Here is an 18,038-nt window from a genome sequence, read left to right on the forward strand (position 1 = left end):
TTGGCCAGACTTGATGACGACATGTGCCACCAAGTCTACATCCCACTGATAGGGAGTGGACAAACATATTAGCAATTGGAATCGTGAGTTGTTGGGCTGACTTAAGGTCCCCACTGTCTAATCTCATGGATGTGACTAGTGACTACGCATCATGAGAACCAATGGACATGCATGGGCTTGTTCAGAACAGCAGGACACATTCTCTTGGGTGTGTCGGGCAGTCGACAAATAAATCTGTCACACCATGAATATGTCCTGCTCCATATCGGGAAGTCTCGCATATGGGTACGCTCCAATTTCAGTTCAACATGTGAATGTACTGGTCTTGAAGTTCTGAATGGAACTCTATTTGTGGTGGTAGGTTTGCAGAATTAACTTGAATGCAACATTTTTTAACACATTAGCACAGCGTGGTTATGATGCTAACCAGCTTTAAGCACAATTTAGTACAACCTGGAAAATCATTGTGTGGCGGTCAATGTTGATATTGTGGTGGGCCGCCACAAATAAGTCAATCTATGGGAAACACTGGTAGTGTATGGGTCAGTCCAGGCCACTTTGTGCATTTCCCATTAGCAGAGCCAAGACTGTGCACTACCACTGGGTGTAGGCCTACTGTATACACTATAAATACAGTCTGGAGGAATGTGAGGAGAATGTCACTGAAAATAAAAGCGTAATCATATATTACATTGTTAAGAGCTGTAAAGCCCATACCAGTGTCCCTTTGAATCAAACTGTGTTCACAGAGATAAATGCAGGAATGCAATTGTGACAGCAGTGTCCGTCATCTTACAAGGGATAGTATGAAAGAATCAGCAAAATACAGCTTGGGAACATCATGGGAAACTCCCCTGCGCTCAATACTTTACTACTGGCAGGGTCACTGTGAGAATAAATATTGTAAAGCCAAATACATATTAAATATTCAAACATTTACATACAACAACTTATCAGCAGACATCTTTTCCCGTGGAAGTTGCCATGTTTTGTTTCCCTAACCCATGAATCTATATCTTATACTAAATCTATAATGTGGAGTCTCCGCATGCTCTGTGGGATGGTTAAAAGATGTGTCAACAGGGACTTGGGTAGGACAGTTTGTGTATGAGTGGATATGGCTCTGTCCCCTTGCATGTCTAACTAGACCTGAACACAGGTAAACATCTTAAATGGCTGAACACAACAAGTTTCACGTGAGGCTGTGGCTTTTTACAGCAGTATGGTTGTTAGGGATTAAATAAATTGATTTCATCGAAGAGATATTAAGAGATTAATGGTGAGCCTGTACAAAATTGTTTTTAAATGGTCATTTGCAAGTATGGCTCAGATTTTATGCTTGCGACTAAAACGCCATCCTTTTCTATTTCCACTACATTTTCCAAGTCACTTAGTCTGTCTCTAGTCTGGAAGATTCAAAAATGCCTCACACATTTGTCTAAGGCATGTACTGTGGACTTATCTAGAAAGGCTCAGTAACAATCCATTTCACAGTCCTGACAGAATGAAAGGTTTCCTTGGGAACAGACTGTGCTTAGTCACGTCAGTCAGAAGGCTCAGGCCAGTGCTGAGAAGTAAAGAAACAAGAGCTCGCCTGTTCAACAGTATTACCAAAAATTAACAAAAATACCTATACAGCTATGAATTTATGTGAGGGCAGGACGTATACGTCCGTATTAAATTCCAAACATCCTTCTTTCTGAGGAAATAAACCTGCCATTTCCGATACTGGACTGAATTGGAAAATATGTTTACATGAAAAGATTTATAGTGGCCAAAACTGTCTGTCTGTTGTCAGAATAATAGACTTGAGATATTCTAAAAATATAGAAAATGAAACAGTCAGATGACCATCTCATGTGTTCCATGAATCATATCCACCAACTTCAGAATCAAATGAAAAGCCAACTAGCTAAATCCTTTCTGCAAAGAGATCACACATGCCATAACAACAGTTCAACAACAACACACCAAACTCAGGCAGATAGCCACTATCTACTCGCCTATTTTATCCCATATATGACAACTTGTTCAGCCATTAAAATACATACCAGTCTAACAGCATATTCCAGAGCTGCCATGGATCACTTGGCTCTCACTTTCATCCATCAGGATTTGCTCTTGCCATTTCAATCCCATTATCACTGCGCAAAGCTCTACAGCAGACTCAACATACTCCCATGTATGTCTGACTCTGCGCGGAGTATTTCTCTGGCTATACGCTCTCCCGCCTCCTCCTCCTCCACCACCTCCTCCACCTCCTCTTCCACCCCACGCTCCCTCTTCTCGCTCACTCAAACCTAGTGGAGCATCAGTAATATTCTGCTACGCAGTGGCACTTTTCCAGGCTCCATCCAGTGACCATCCAGCCTGTCTCTTCCCATCAGCAGTGCTGCTCAGTCCAGGGACATACCTCCAGGCTGTCCGGCCGCACTCACACTGATGAGCCTGCATGCGCTCATGGCTGTTTAAGGATTTTGGTCAGCTCCACGTGCTGCTAGCCTAGAGTTAAGTTTACTGGGAGAGGAACTGGTCACCTTATCCATGCCTAAGCCCATTCAGTGTGTGTGTGAGTGTGTGTGTGGGGGGGGGGTATTGTGGAGGAGGGAGTGGCGTGTGTGTGTGTGTTATTAGCCTGGACTTGAAACTGAAACCACAGAAAACAATTTGATCCTCATGCATTAATGCACAAACACTACTGGGAAACCTTTAAAAATGTAGTGAGCTGTACAGGCTGTGATACTGGAGAGTGGAGGTACTGTAACAAAAAGGACTTTAAAGGACCTTTTCAAGACACTTTGCAGATAACTGCTTGCAGTTTTGCATAATAAGACAATTATGCAATGGCATCTGTGCCACCTATCCCTCATGATCAGCAGAAGGAAACACCAAAGACAAACATTGCAAGTGCTAGGGCTTTTCCTTTGATACTGCAATGCATTAAGAAGATTAAGCCCATTAGATTAATTGCATCAGAGTACAGTGTTTTGCCAACACTGGGGAACTACCCTCCTGCAACTGCAATTATATAATAGGGAGCCAGGGCATGAACTTGTAAACCAGCAGCCCAAGAATTAACCCTGTGGCAGTAAGACCAGTTCTATTTCTGCCTAATCCAAATAAGGTCTTTAGATCTAAGTGGAGGAGCACCATCTCAGTGCACACTTGGCAAACACCAGTAGAAATCTATTGTCTCCAGGATCGTACAATCCATGACAACAATCTCTGACTTCTGCAGGGGAGCTATTTCTATGCAAGCCTGGTGAACCTGATGAAAGCTTCAGAGAATATTGCACAAATATCTCTCATTCTTAATCTGTTCTGCGTGAGCAATAGTCAAGATCAAGAAATACGCTTTTGCATTAGTAGGGGTCTCAGTCCTACCCCATGAACCATTGAGGATAAGTAGTCTGAAAATGTATTGCAAAGAGGAAATGTGATACTTCAGAGCAGACATGAATAATGCAAGCTATTGTCCTTTCTGCCAAGCTTCCTTCTCTGTTTCTTAGAGATGAGGCAATTTCTAGATTTATTCTGGATTTTCTGGAATTTCAGTGTGACTACAAACTAACATTCAGTATGCATCAGATCATATGTTTGTAAAGTTGTTACTTGAAGAGCTCAGCAACTCCAAACTATTAAGATGTAATGACCTTCAGCATGCAAGTGAGACTCTTGATACAGATAGGCCTAAGGGATAGAGTACATAGTAAGGGAACCAGTGGTAAGTGCTAAGTTATATTGGCACATTATAATATAGATACAGATGTATAATTATGTTCTTGGAGTGTTAAAAATAGTTATGATATCTCTTATGTCAGTGGACATTCTCACCACTGGGTTGTCTCCACCACACACTGGCTTCAAATCCTCAAAGCAACATGCCAACACCTACTCTGGCATTCGAGAATTTTGGAAGATTCTAAAAGGTCCTTGACACAGTTCTCTGACCTACCTCCCAGAGAGAGCAATGGCAAGCTCACAGGGCCCCATGTTAATCTTAAAGACAACCCAGTGACAACACCACACTGTGAAAGAGAGATTCCCTACACAAAAAAACATCTTTCTGGATTGGCTTGTTAGAACTATTAAAAATAAACAGACAAATGCATTTTAAAATGTCAGTTTTAACAGATAAATCAGACCCACAAGTAAATAACTCACACACTGTATAGTCTATACTATTACAATACTGCCACACATAAGCCAGACCCCCATTTCTTACATAAGCACACTATCCTTATTGGATTAACTTCAGATAAAGGGTCTCAAGGAGACCCCAACCCAAGGACCTAAAGTCTGTTGCCAGTGTGAAACTTTTCAGGAGGGAACAAGCTCCCTCAAATCCCTGTCAAGCAGCTTATGTATACTGTAGGGCAATACTATGGTGAGTACTTATTTCAAGTAAGTCATTTCTCTTGGTCAGGCTCCAGTTTCTCATGAGCGCATATAGGTTACTTCCTCACCCTGAGGCTAAGCCTACTTCCTATGAAGTACCGCCCAAAGCTGTCCTCTGCACCTGACCACCACACATCAAACAGCTGTTTCTGATGGCCTGCCCTGCCACCATGTCTAAACATAGGTCAAGTCAGGAGAGTAAACAGTGGGTCCTAAACCTTGACAGGATCATCTGCTCTACTAGGACTGCCTGACATTCTCTATCCAGTGTTATCCACATAATTGTGTTCTATTTGTGGTGGTAGGTGATTGTACAATTTAAATAATACAACATAGAAAATCATTGTGTGGTGGTGAATGTTGATATTGTGGTGGGCCACCACAAATAAGGCAATGTATGAAAAACACATCTTCTGTCTTCAAAAGCTATCAGTCATCAATCACCGGATACTAAGGATAGTTAACCAAATATGTACACTCTACGCGTTATTCATAAAGATGGCACATTTCTTCTCTGACAAGTATGGGACATAAGAAGAAGAGAATAAAAGTTCTGTAGGCTATACAATGAGTAAAATGGCACATCAAACCTTTGCCAAAACTGGCCCATGATGTAAACTGAGCTCAGCTGGACAAACATTGATTCCATACCAATTTCAGTAGCTGTGGAGTTCCAGGGGAGAAAATTCAACATCTAAGTTAGGCCTACTAGCAATTTGCCAAGTAGACTGGGCCTATTGTTAACAAAAACACTTTTCAGGGAAGCGATGGATGCCCTGTTTAAAGCTCAGGTAAAAACTGCCACAACAACTTATGAGCATGTAGGCTAGCCCTTGAAGAGAAATACTGATTGGGATAGTTCAAGTTTACCTGTTTCAATTGAATGCCGGCATCTCAATTTTCGAATCCCAGTTTATTCATTATGTCTACGCCATGTAGACAGACTAATTGAATTTAATAAGCACCTGCTTAACAATTGGATGTAATTTCAGTTATTCGGTGAATCCTCACACGTTTCGCTATAGAGCAAATTCATAGCATGTAGCCTCCTGGTGGCTACTTTTAAAGTCTTCCTCTCTTCACCTTCATGGATGATGGCGTCACGTTAATGAGAAAATTTAATTACGTTGCATTGCAGAGTAGCCCAATTGGATTTTTTTTAATGCAAATCCCCGTCCGACCTGCTACACTAGACTACGTTGGCCAATTAGTCGCATTGTTACCATGACCCTGTAGCCTATCTGAAATAAGATACGATTCAAGATTCAAAAAGCTTTATTGTCCAACATGTTGCCATGTTAGAATTTTTTCTTTGATTGAAGGCAATGAGAGGCACTGTATCTTCTGCCTGATGGTAGAAGTTCAAAACACATTGGTGGAGGGGGTAGGAGGGATCCTGGAGGATGGAATTTGATTTCCTTTCCACTGCCTCAATGTACAGAAATGTCTGCTGTTTTTGTGGGATGCTGATGATCTTGCCCACCTGCTTGATTATCCTAGCCAGCTTTCACTTCCATCTGTTTGTTAGGAGTAGGCTACCAAGATGTGATGTTAAACAGATTCTATCATTGTCTGATATATTGTTGATAAAACACCTTTATTTACCTACTGGATAGCAAAACCAAGATACATTAAATCTTGATAACTTTATTAAGTACATAGTAGGGATTGGGATTGGTTATGTTATTTACATTAACTATATGGCTAATCAGTTATGATAGATGCTGTTTCTATTACAGGATACATTCTGGGATCTCCCTTGATGATATTGTGTAAACTGTCACTACACTTCATTCGGCTCAAAGTATGATGGTCTGATCTTCATGACCACAGACTTCAAGGAATACCACCATCCATGCCATGTGTACCAGACTATCCCATTATCAGTCACAGAACTGTATGGACCTTGATAGTACACTCCATTCAGGTTGGCAGAGTGACATCTGGTGGCAAAAGATGAAACAACCATTTTAGTGAAATTGATATTTGAAAGTGACAGATCTATAAACAGCGAGCAGTGTTAAAGATGGAATAGTATACCTGTTAAACCACCAACCAGATTTGTCCTCTTTGGCGCAGTTGCGATCATAACGATCGTTGTCATTGTCAAAGGTGCTGAACTTCATGCCCTGATGGCTGGCCCACCACTGGACCTCAGGATGGGAGCTTCCTGCTAGAGAGTTCCCAGCATTTCCTTTGTACTCCCCAAAGTTCAACTGATATTTTTCCTTTGGAAAGAATCTACATGTCAACTGGTATGCCTACACTATTAATTGATTAAAATGTGTGATGTAAATTCATTTAGTTTAAGAACATTTTTAGTGAAATATTATTCATTAAATTACTGTGATTGTCAGGTCTAAAATAGGAGAAGATAATTACCCATGTCCTTCCTTACAGTTATAATTAGAGTATCTTAACATTATATGGTTGTAATGGATCATACAAATCTGCAGGTCAACAAAACAATACCTGCTCGCTTGAAACTTTAAATTTCTCATAGACTGCATAGCGGTAGGCCCCATCAAAATCCTCCAGGTTGATCCTTAGGTCATAATCAGCTACACAGTAAAAAATTGAATCAGTAAATGACATTGTCTATAGCATATATATATGTCTTCATTTTGTGCTATTGCACTTCAATGTTTTTCAAATGAGTTTACCTTGTGAAGTCAGATAATACAGATTGTCATTCCCTAACCAGAACTCCCCATTTGCTGACTCCATGTCTCCGAAGCCCTGCTTGTAGTCATCCCATCCCCTTTGAAAACATCTTGTCTTGTTACATGATCAAGGACATTGACATTTTGTTTTTGCCCTAATCTTTAACATTTCCAATCACAGCCTCTTACCTCTCAAAAGACTCTTTGCCATCTGTGCGTCTTTGGAGGACTGTCCAGCCACCGCCTTCTGACATGTCACAGTACACCTTTATCTGGGATGGGCTCCTCATGGGTTTGATCATGTAAAATCCACTTGCTTTACTGCCATTGTTAAATATCTGTGCACAGTCTGATGAATAAATGACAAGCTAGGGTTGAAATAAAGTGTGAACTTCATATATAATGATCACAGATAGCTCAACAAATCAAGCCCTCAGTACCTACACATACAGAAAAGCATAATTTACCAGTGTTTTCGGTTTGCCCAGGCAGCTCAATAACCTCATCCGCATCTGCAGATGTTTTATCGTTCAGGATGCGTAAGCGCTGGATCTGCTGTTGCTGCTTCTGAAAACGAGTCTCTAAGTGCTTCAGCTGAATGCGGAGCCTCTCTGTCTCCTGCTGGCACTCGTCTGGGACCTGTCCTCAAACACAGCAACCACACGCACAAGACAGGACAGGACAGGGGCAATACATCACCTGTCCTCAAACACAGCAACCACACGCACAGGGCAGGAGAGGGGCAATACATCACCTGTCCTCAAACACAGCAACCACACACACAGGGCAGGACAGGGGCAATACATCACCTGTCCTCAAACACAGCAACCACACGCACAGGACAGGACAGGACAAAGGCAATACATCACCTGGTCATTGGTGTCTAATGCTGGTAGAACGGGCCTTTCCCATTCCAAAGAAATTATTTTTACAGTGACATTCAGTTTGTGGTTATTGAACAAGGCATAGATTGATCATGTATATCCAGCAGATTCATGTAATAGTAGATACCAGGAATTGCAATGGAAAAGACAACATCTACTCTTATTTCATAGTCCATACTTACAGAGTGGGATTCGTTCAAAATAAAACAAATCAAAATCAGAAAGTTCACTGATGGTTTAATCTTAACCATGATGAAATCCACAGGTATATTGCTCTCAAGTGGCTCTTCGTGAAATGGTGGAGAGCACAAAACCTTGAACTAGTGAAGACGCAATCTTGTCCACACTCTCCACAAAGACAAAACTATGTCTCAACATCCAATAGAATCCTGGCAGAGAGAAGAGAAGTTCTAAATGCTGAGTCATTACTGAAGGAGAGTCAGAGACCAAACAAAATCTCATGATCTCCTTGTGTTCAAAAACTATTTTTTTTAACAGAAATGGACTAAAATCTTCATTCTTGCATTAAGATATAAATAGTTTGACATTTTAATTCATAAATTGTACATAGAAGTATACACGAAAAAGCCTGAAAGGCAAACCTTTCAACAATCTGGTGTGAATTGAGACAGAGATGGGATACCTGATTAGCAACAGATATGGAGATAAAAGGGGAATGGGAAAAATGTAGCTGAAACAAATGAAACCCGTATGTACCACAGGGAAGGTATTGTTGATGTACGACAAGAAAGTTTTATTATTATTATTCCCTAAATATCTTAAGATATTTCTCAGGACATATTTAGTTCATGACTACCATTCTCAAATGAGTTTATGAAGAGTAAATAACTTACTCAAACTCAGGACTTTACCTACCAACAAATAGCTGGTGGACAAATGTTTTGATCAAAAAGTTGCTCTTGCCAAGTGTGTGGCATTTTGAGCTTGCAGACAATGCAGAAACTAATTAAACGGTCAAGACATGACATTTTGAGCACTGGGTAGGACAATCATTTCTTTGCAGCATTGGGTAGTTTTGCATTTTGTTAACAAGTCTCAAGGAATACCAGTTATTGTGCAGAACAGAAACAGAACAAACTCAAGGTCACAAATATTTTTTATTCCAAAGCTATTAGACATATCAAAGTATATTTACAAATTTGACAAAAGGCATACAAGGGAAATGATTAGATTAATACACAAGTAGTCAAAAGCCTATGTACTGTGACATATTGAGGTAGTACAGAATGCATGAGACAAACACTGCATTGGCCATCACTTAGTAGTGACAGGTAATGATATGGCTGGGGACCTGGACACAAGCTTGTGTGGTGAGGAGGTTTAGCGTTAGACAACCTTCAATAGTGCCACGTGTACCGACAGACAAGGTGATTGGGGTATTTGAGCCCTGATCACCATGGACTGCAGGGATCTGGGCACTCTCTGAGGAAAGTCTCCAGTTTGCCTGTGGATACCTCCATCAGGGTGGTGTAGGTAGTTAACTGAAAAGACAAAATTTAATATAAGGACAAAGGGGAAGGCCTACATCAGTATAGTTTGAAGCAACATTCTGGAGAAAAGGGACGATACAAGATACTGGAAAAAAAAGTTTAAATTGATGTTTTTCTTACCTTGTTAAGGACTGGTTTGGTTGAAAGAACATCATACAATGTTTTAAATGAAATATTCTAAGGAAAAAAAGGAATGTTAATTTTAAAATCAGAATTGCACCAAATGTAAAATTAGAAATGAGATGTGCAAGATGTTAGGTGAAAGAATTCAAGATCTGACTGAATTGTGTCTAAACACGCTTCAATTGGCCTGTAATATAAAGATTGATACTCACATTCTGTGTCGTCTTATTCATGCACCTCATAGCTGGTGTCCTGCGGTCATCCAAGATGAAAGGCTTCTCCCAGTGATCATAGTTGGTCTCCAGCACGTACCACCTTCCAAGCTTCAGCTCAATCCTAGAATAAGAAGGAGAGAAGGATTATTCCGCAGATAATGGCTTAATAAGTAAAGCAAAAAAAAAAAAAAAAAAAAAAAAAAAAAAAAAAAAAAAAAAAAATTCAACCAGTCAGCAAAAAATTCAGCAAAAATTCACACGCTCTCCGAGGTGTACTCACTCCCAAACATCCAGGGCATTAACTCTGGTTCTGGTGATCACGCAGCCTTGTCCAGTCTGGTTCCCCCCAAGAATGAAGTAAGCAGGAGCCAGTAACTTGGTATGGGTGAGCTGTTTTTTGGCGTCCTCGTAACTAAACACAGAAAGTAAGGCAGGAAAGGTAGTGCTATTCTCAGATCTGGTTTGCAGGGCCCAGGGAGAAATGAAATTACAAAAGTACAGAAGTGTTCAAAACGTCACTGCACCTGGTAGCATTCTCTAGGACGGAGCGTGTTAGGAAACCCATCCACATGCCGTCTCGGTTCCCCAAAATCCATTCCAAGATCCCTGTTGAAATTAGAAGAGAATACCAAAAACAGGACATTTGCATGCCAGGATATATATTATATACATCATTCCACAATCATTCCTGATTTGGTATACTGAAACGCACTGCATCAACATACAAATATATAAATGTACTTTTAGACACTGACCTACATATCCCCCATCAAAGTTAAAACGTTCATTCATTGTCAGGGTGAACAGTTTCTGCAGATGAAAACAACATATTGTTGACATTTCACTGCCTGAAAGAGGTTGGAACTTGAAGATACCCACTCTTATTGTATACTTACAGGTCTGACACCGGTCAAAATGCCAACATATCCAGCAAAGTTGGTGGACTTGAAAACAGTAACATTGTTTCGTTTGAAGTCAATATTTACAGCGAGAGGTTTCAGCTTGTCTGTTAATGCCCAGGAATGGTTTTTGTGATTCCATCTGATACATAAGCAAGAACGTATCAGACAGGTGATCCACCAGCATTTCAGTTACGAACTTTACCAAGAATGAATGTAAAAAAGCCATACCCCATTAACAAACCAAAGTCCAAATTTCGTCCATGATATAGATTTCCTGGAGACAAAACCATGTGTGACAGTCAGTGCTAGATGTCATTTTTTTTGTTAAGCCAATATGCTAAAAGGACAAATTACACTTCAGTTTTACAGTTTGTTTACCATGTGTGTCCTCTGCTACCACTGATGTACATACAGTGAAAACCTCATAAAAGATGTTGAAGAGTATAACTTCTCCTAATGGAACTCCCGAAGCAGTTGATATCCCTTGAATCTCCTCATTAAAAGGGTAGGGCATTGAGCCCAACATCAGTGGCTGACAAAAAGAAAGGAAAGTAAAAAAAAATTTTATTCTTTAATAAAAGACTTCTTTAAAAAGTCTTTAATTACCACATGCAAACAGTAGGCCTAATATTTCATGATTCATAATTCTGTCACTTACCAACCCGTTGTCCACCAAGTCAATGAGTTTTCCACTGGGAACAAGACTGTTAGCCAGCACCTTTATGGCCTGAATCATTGCTACAAGCTGAAAAGCGTACACCACAATCACATTAGTTTGAAAGTTTGATACAATGTACTTTTCACTTAGCTATGCAGAGCATTGACACCTAAATGTGAACAAATTAAATAAAGCGGGTTAACAACGGCAATGACCAGCTTCTGCAGTCTCTATTAAAATCTCAACCTACTTCGTTTTTCTTGTCCTTGATCACTCCGTCCCATCTTGTAACAGGAGGCTCGTCTAGATTTACTGTATACCATTGGACAGATCCTTTGAACCTAGACAGAAGTTGATAAAGATGTAGCCTAGCCTACGGAATCCTACCAACGTGTTTAACCAACAGACTGCATGGACACTTACGTTGGCCCTTTAGGTGGGTACATGGAAGTCTTGCATTCTTCTGTTTGCTACAAGAAATAAACAACAAAACTAGATGTTATTTTTTTCATTATGGACTGCGAAAAAGCTACGTTTATCTACAACAAATGCAGGAAGTAGGTTGCAAACAGTGGAGGACAAAGTACACAATATTGATATGTTTGTGGCAATGAATGTTAAAACATTCAAGAACGTAAAAAACAAATCACCAACCCCATATAGACATCCTGTTAGCAAAACGGTAAAAAGCGTCCAAATAGCGCAACAAAGTCTCGATGAATTCATTCCTTCTAGAATCAAAGTTGTTAGGCGCTAACAAGGAGGAGGCTATGTTCTGTTAAAACAGCATTGGAATGTACCATTCACTAGCTCTAGGGTGCAGGCGGACAGAAAACCGCTGTTCAACACAACAACACAACACCAAAAGTCGTAGATCACAGAATATAGAGGAACTTTACCATGGCAAAATGATATGATCATTTAGTAACGTGCCAATTAATTTATTTTTTCCCTCATTACAATGACAAATAATTCATGTAACCCCGGTGGTGGAACACAGCACATGTGACAGTCTATTTTGATAAACAAGGAAGATACTTTCTCTTGTGCCATCATGTGACTGTGTTGCATGCTGTGTGTCATCAAACTCGCCACTCCCGGACTTAAATAGGAATTTGGCTCCCGGAAATATAGGAATTTGGAAGTGAGAAGTGTGTGTGATACACGTGGGGTGAGAGGTTAGGTTAGACGCTACCTCTTTTAAAAAATACTTTCTGCAGGTTAGGATGCCTGCAATTTATTGAAACCCTAACCAAAGAGACTAGGAATATTATAGTATTTTGGGCCAAAAATTCTAATATTACAGGAATACTATAGATATGAATCTTATAGTATAGGAACCCTAGAGGGAATGATATGAGGTATTAGAATACCATAGTCATCAATAATAGTAGTAGAAATATATACATACAAGATACAAGGAAGTTTATTGTCACATGCATATAGTTCCTGGAAGTAAGAAATGCAGTGAAATTATGTCTGGTGTCAGCCTATTTGTGCATTAATGGGGGGGCGGGGGGGAAGAGTGCAGTAGAAGAGGGGTTTAGTAGATTAAGTGGCAAGGGCTGCATAAGAAAGGTGGGGGAGGATTGGGATTGGGTGGGGGGCACCAACAAGGAGCACCCAAGAGCAACAGGGGCAAGGAAAAACTCCCTTACCAAGGAAGAAACCTTGGGCAGATCCACGGCTCAGGGGGCTAACCCAACTGCCAGGGGTCTTGGTGTGTGTGTTGGGGGATGACAGGGGAGATGGGATAGTGTGCTGTGTATGTGGGGAGAGGGCAGTGTGCAATATGTGTGTTGGGGAAGCTTCCTCATGAGACAATGTGCTGTGTATTTGGGGGGGGGGCAGTGTGCTGTAAGTATGTTGGGGATGTGTGTTGGAGAAGCTTCCTGATGAAATAATGTGCTGTGTATGTAATGGGGGGCAGGGACTTACTATTGCAAGCAGAGTACTGTATGTATGATGTATGTGAGTGATGACAGTGAAGATGTGTGTGTGGGCGGGAGGGGAGTGGAGCAGTGACTGTGTGTGTGTGTGTGTGTGTAGTGTGTAGGTGGGGGCAGTGTGCTGTAAGTATGTAGAGGATGTGTGTTGGAGAAGATCCTGAAGACAATGTGCTGTGTATGTAGGGGCAGTGTGCAGCAAGTATGTAGCGGAGGCTTACTGTAGCAAGCAGTGTGTTGTATGTATGTGAAGTGATGACAGTGATGATGTAAGTGTGTGTGTTGGGGGGGGGGTTGGGGCAGAAAGGCTAGGCAATCAAAGACATGGGTAGATGGAGGAGAAATCAAAAATAATAATAAAAAGTTCTATTAGTACATATTACTAATCTTATAGTATTACTACAGCACTTTGTCGTGATGAAAATGTAAGCACATATCTGTGCTTGCTAGACAATCACAAGAAATCAGGTTATTTTCATCGCATTACACACAGTTAAAAGTGGGCTGCTGCAGAAGTTCAATCAACATAGGAGAGTAATAACAGAAAAAAAATGTGATGTGTTGAAGGCAAATCAGTCTTGCTACTTTGTAAGGAACTGTACTGTTCAGTGTTGGTGAAGAATAAGACAAACAAGCTGTAAAGAGTACAGTAGGCACAACTGTATCTGTGTTTTATTACTAAAAAAAGATCAATGTAAATAAACATTTATGACAAAACAAACACATTTTATACATGTCCATAATCACATGATCCCCTGTTGCTGGTTCTTAGACAAAATCTTCTTTGAGCACTCCAGCAAAGCATTATGGATGTCCTTTGCACAGGATATCTGTGATTTGATCATACTGAGGTACTGGGTATATGACAAAGATTCTGTCTGCACTGTGTCTGGTTTGGTGGCTGTGGGGACCAAGTTGGGCGAGTGTTTGGCGCTGTCAATGCTCTGAGAGAGGCACTCATGGGCCAGCCGCTAGAGAATGAGAGTGAGAGAGGGGTCACACACTGGAAACTTACCAGGAGTGTCATGTACAGTATGATCATTTAAATGCAATGTAGTTTAATATAAATTAAATTCTTAATTTGTATAGAATATACAGCAGATACACTTTCAACATAGTTTCACCAAACAATAACTCAAAATTATAAAGAAGTAAAAATCATGTCCTCATATCAAAAACATACGAATTTGGAATGCAACATGTAGGATACATTTATTGAAAGATTGAAGCAATAAACTGCCATCCCACTGTGTGACACATGATGTTTCGGGAACATGAAAAAACATTGCTGGGATTACTTTTGGGACATTGCTGGGATTACTTTGGAACATTGCTGGGATTACTTTTGGGGCAGCTGTGGCCTACTGGTTAGCGCTTCGGACTAGTCGGCACGGCTGAAGTACCCTTGAGCAAGGCACCTACTGTAACCCCTCACTGCTCCCTGAGAGAAAGTGGAATAGAAAATGATGCCCAATATTCCAATATGTGGTTTAATTTTCTGCATTTCTCATTAGTGGGTCACTTTGATACTAAAAGTATGATTCTATGTAATGACTGTATGATATCTGTACTGTCCCTGTGTGTGACTGTATTTAGAGATAAGCGGGAACATTATGACTTTGCAGTGTTTCACTGTTCTGCATGGCTGCGTCAGTAGCTATCTGCTCCGGATTGCCAGGTTGCCACTTATCAGAGTCTGATTCAGTGTAGTCCACGTTAGATGGGATGACCAACGCCATCTCCTGTCAGCCTGGAAGGATACCCTAACTATTTCCTTGTCTAGTTAGAGCAGCTGATGGATCTTTAGGTGAAGTCATGCTGTCTCTCCCTTGATGCGCATCATTGTAAATAAACTCTGTTCCTGATTTTTCGTACTATTAGTCTGACTGGGTCTCTATTAAATCTATGGTATCAAAATTACCATCCCCGAGCGCCGCTGTTGTTGCAGGCAGCTCACTGCGCCGGCATTAGCGTGTGCTTCACCTCACTGTGTTCACTGTGCTGAGTGTGTTTCACTAATTCACGGATTGGGATAAATGCAGAGACCAAATTTCCCTCACGGGATCAAAAGAGTATATATACTTATATACTATATACTTTCCCCAAGTACTTATGATGGTTATGTGGTCACCTTGTATGATAAAGATAAAGCACTAAGCATTTGCAAAGGGCTGAGAAACATCAGCACTAGACTGTTTATTCAATAAGTTAAAGGTGAGGCACAAAAAAAAATATTGAACATGCACGATTACATATGTTTTTGAATATAAGCCACCTTTGCATACTTACCAAGCAGAGTTCCACCTGGTCACATAAAGCATAGAACTCCTCAAGACTCTTATCAAAACGCTGTACTGCTGCATCATTGCTTTTGCTGTAGGGGGAGCAACATTACAGTAAAATACACAATTTAAACAAACAGCTGAAAACAACCACTTTGACACAAATAAGTAGTGATGTTAGCACGTTGCATTTTCTTTACGTTATCAAAACAATGAGGATACTCACATTCCATTGTCAATTGCTGTGTTGTGTTGGAAGTTCAAAGAGGCAATGGTCATGACATTCTGGTTAGAATGAATAAAAACGCAGGTTGGTTAGTTAATACAGCGGAACACAAAAACCATAACAATGACGGTGAACCAGAGTTTTAAAAGGAGACAAGAGACTAATCTAAACAAAATGTGACCAATGATTATTTCTCCGGATAGCGAGACGGGACGGCGGTTTCTGGAGCCACTGTCCAAGTCATTCCTCCCCAACATTTACGGCAGAAACACATGACAGTAACAAGGAAGAGTGGCTAACTCTCCAGCTAGCAGCTTCGTTACTTAGCCAGCTAACATTATTCTACTTCAGGCGTAGGCTAATAAATATGCACGTTGTTTCACTTACTTAGCTAATTAAATCACATCTCAATATTGGCAAGTTTCAATGTCTAATGTTAAGTTCTATGCCGTACCGTTCGTCAACTGAACAAAAAAAAAGACTACCATCTATAAGTTAGCTAGCTCTAGCTGGTAAGTTACATGGTTGCACTCAAACAATGGACTAACCTGAAGACTCTCCTTTAGCTGTGGTATTAACATCTTAAAACGGTGAACAGGATCAAAGTCTTGTTGTTGACTAAGCTGTTGCTGAAGACCTGCAGCCTGAGGAGGAACACCAGGCTGTTGTTGAGACGCCATAGTATGATCAAAGATAATTAATGCGTAGCAAGATGGGTCGTCCTAGTTCATGTCTATGAGGGCAAAGTGGAGTTCAGTCAGAGAATGTCTAATAGGAAGAGAATTGGCACTGTCTGGTTACTTCCGGTTTCTGGACTGGTTGCAGTTCCTCCTCAGATTCCACTTGAGGGCGCTCACAGGCCAGTGCAGAATGCATTGAGGTCTATGGAGCTTTACCCCTCAATATCCACTTTTCTCTTGATATAATTTTTTGAGTAGTAATTTGAATGTTGCATTCGCTAGGAGAGGCAAAGAAAATACACACTGTTGATTGTTATATTTTTTGAAGTCACGTAAGTCTTCTAAAAAGCCTTTCAAATATGTCAATGATGTCATTCATTAGCACAATGCTAGCGTGATATGGGCAACAACGACCCAACCTGTAAGAAATGAAAAGGACATAAGTACTCGTTCATTCAACTTTAGATCTAAAATCTATATTGAACTTGCATAAACTACAATAAAATCTAAGATTCTTCCACGACAAGCAGGTGAAAGAGATACATTTAGCCATCTAGCTCCATAGACCCCCATTCAACCTGCACTCGCCCGCGATCCCCCCCAGTGGAATTCTAATGGAACTGCAACCAATGTCAATATAATGAGGCTTAATAGGAAGTGCCAAGGCTCTCCGTAGACGGGCTTTGGTTCAGTCAGACGGGCTCTGGTTCAGTCCCCGCCTGCACAGGGGCGTGTCACTGACGTATGACCGTCTCGGGTTCCACGCCAGACAGAAGCGGAGTACAAAACAAACTTGGGGTACACCTTCATTAATGTTGATTTTCTCCCGACTGGAGGGTCATACTGTCACGACATTCTCCTGAAATGGAGAGGAGGGTTTGGAGATCACGATAATGTGTCCGAAATGTGCATCCATTGCTCAGAAAAATAAGGCTTTGACCAATTCTGGGAAATTCTTGGATTCTGCCATAGACCTCAATGTTAAAAAGGGAGCCTGATCACTGCATAAATGGGGGATAGTGCCCCCCCCCCCCCTTGTGCGGGGCGTGTACTACTGCTACCCTATTTGCCTACATTTCCAGGGACAGGAAATAGCCTCTCAGGAAGTATCTTCGTAATCAACCATCTTTGGTATGATCAGAGCTAGTGATGGGCAAATTAAGCTTTGGTGAACCACTAAACCACAGCAGTGTGAATCTAGCAACACTAATGAAAAAATCCAATATGGCTGCCACATGTAGATATTTCAACATAAAAGTCCTTACCCAAACCAGTATATGTAACCAAAAATATTGGTTTGCTAAGGACTTTTATGTTGAAAAATGTATGTGTGGTGGCCATCTTTTTGCTTTTCAGCTAGTGTCGCTAGGTTCACACTGCTGTGGTTCAGTGGTTCACCAAAGCTTCATTTGCCCATCACTAATCAGAGCCCGTCTACGGAGAGCCTGGCCACTCCATATTAAGTCCCATTGTACCAAATTTTGGCTGCAGTTCCACCAGAGTTCCACTGGGGGCGATCGCCATGAGTGCAGAATGAATGGGAGTAAATG

At 40.9% G+C, this 18,038-nt stretch overlaps 4 protein-coding genes across 4 annotated transcripts in view; all 4 read right to left on the reverse strand.

The window, feature by feature from the left end:
• mtus1a (microtubule associated tumor suppressor 1a) overlaps window positions 1-5,424 on the reverse strand; it is a 34,019-nt gene extending 28,595 nt beyond the window's left edge. The window contains exon 1 of the mRNA XM_048232128.1: window positions 5,269-5,424. The gene's annotated coding sequence lies outside the window, so the exon portion shown is untranslated. The remainder of the gene's footprint in view (window positions 1-5,268) is intronic.
• A 231-nt stretch (window positions 5,425-5,655) lies between these two features.
• Window positions 5,656-8,297, reverse strand: fgl1 (fibrinogen-like 1). Its single transcript, XM_048230866.1, has 7 exons — window positions 8,128-8,297; window positions 7,529-7,700; window positions 7,251-7,410; window positions 7,062-7,159; window positions 6,871-6,959; window positions 6,439-6,626; window positions 5,656-6,341 (listed from the first exon to the last, which is right to left on the reverse strand). Exons 1-7 carry the CDS (start codon window positions 8,194-8,196, stop codon window positions 6,182-6,184), a joined length of 936 nt encoding a protein of 311 aa, XP_048086823.1. The 5' UTR covers window positions 8,197-8,297; the 3' UTR covers window positions 5,656-6,181.
• Window positions 8,298-9,044: 747 nt separating this feature from the next.
• LOC125286116 (acid ceramidase-like) lies at window positions 9,045-12,158 on the reverse strand. Its single transcript, XM_048230865.1, has 13 exons — window positions 12,009-12,158; window positions 11,778-11,824; window positions 11,605-11,695; window positions 11,355-11,441; window positions 11,075-11,228; window positions 10,925-10,970; window positions 10,691-10,835; window positions 10,550-10,604; window positions 10,319-10,400; window positions 10,075-10,206; window positions 9,792-9,915; window positions 9,577-9,633; window positions 9,045-9,447 (listed from the first exon to the last, which is right to left on the reverse strand). The coding sequence occupies exons 1-13, from the start codon at window positions 12,078-12,080 to the stop codon at window positions 9,358-9,360; spliced, it is 1,182 nt and encodes a 393-aa protein (XP_048086822.1). The 5' UTR covers window positions 12,081-12,158; the 3' UTR covers window positions 9,045-9,357.
• Window positions 12,159-13,940: 1,782 nt separating this feature from the next.
• Window positions 13,941-16,567, reverse strand: med29 (mediator complex subunit 29). The gene is made up of 4 exons (XM_048231743.1): window positions 16,357-16,567; window positions 15,809-15,867; window positions 15,590-15,674; window positions 13,941-14,271 (listed from the first exon to the last, which is right to left on the reverse strand). The coding sequence occupies exons 1-4, from the start codon at window positions 16,486-16,488 to the stop codon at window positions 14,044-14,046; spliced, it is 504 nt and encodes a 167-aa protein (XP_048087700.1). The 5' UTR covers window positions 16,489-16,567; the 3' UTR covers window positions 13,941-14,043.
• Between the last annotated feature and the right edge of the window lie 1,471 nt (window positions 16,568-18,038).

The sequence above is a fragment of the Alosa alosa genome, chromosome 21, assembly GCF_017589495.1.
Source record: "Alosa alosa isolate M-15738 ecotype Scorff River chromosome 21, AALO_Geno_1.1, whole genome shotgun sequence".
Taxonomy (NCBI): domain Eukaryota; kingdom Metazoa; phylum Chordata; class Actinopteri; order Clupeiformes; family Clupeidae; genus Alosa; species Alosa alosa.

Bases quoted from the DNA above. Each gene is read 5' to 3' on its own strand.
- med29 (XM_048231743.1), bottom strand. From the start codon at position 16,488: ATGGCGTCTCAACAACAGCCTGGTGTTCCTCCTCAGGCTGCAGGTCTT. The intron at 15,868-16,356 runs GTTAGTCCATTG...CATTCTAACCAG, and splicing joins AGCTAAAGGAGAGTCTTCAG to AATGTCATGACCATTGCCTC. The intron at 15,675-15,808 runs GTGAGTATCCTC...CTCCCCCTACAG, and splicing joins ACAGCAATTGACAATGGAAT to CAAAAGCAATGATGCAGCAG.
- LOC125286116 (XM_048230865.1), bottom strand. From the start codon at position 12,080: ATGAATTCATCGAGACTTTGTTGCGCTATTTGGACGCTTTTTACCGTT. The intron at 11,696-11,777 runs GTAAGTGTCCAT...ACTTCTGTCTAG, and splicing joins TACCCACCTAAAGGGCCAAC to GTTCAAAGGATCTGTCCAAT. The intron at 9,448-9,576 runs GTAAGAAAAACA...TTGTCTTTTCAG, and splicing joins CCAAACCAGTCCTTAACAAG to TTAACTACCTACACCACCCT.
- fgl1 (XM_048230866.1), bottom strand. From the start codon at position 8,196: ATGGTTAAGATTAAACCATCAGTGAACTTTCTGATTTTGATTTGTTTT. The intron at 7,701-8,127 runs GTAAGTATGGAC...GTTTGAGGACAG, and splicing joins TTTTGAACGAATCCCACTCT to GTCCCAGACGAGTGCCAGCA. The intron at 6,342-6,438 runs GTATACTATTCC...TTTTGCCACCAG, and splicing joins TCTGGTTGGTGGTTTAACAG to ATGTCACTCTGCCAACCTGA.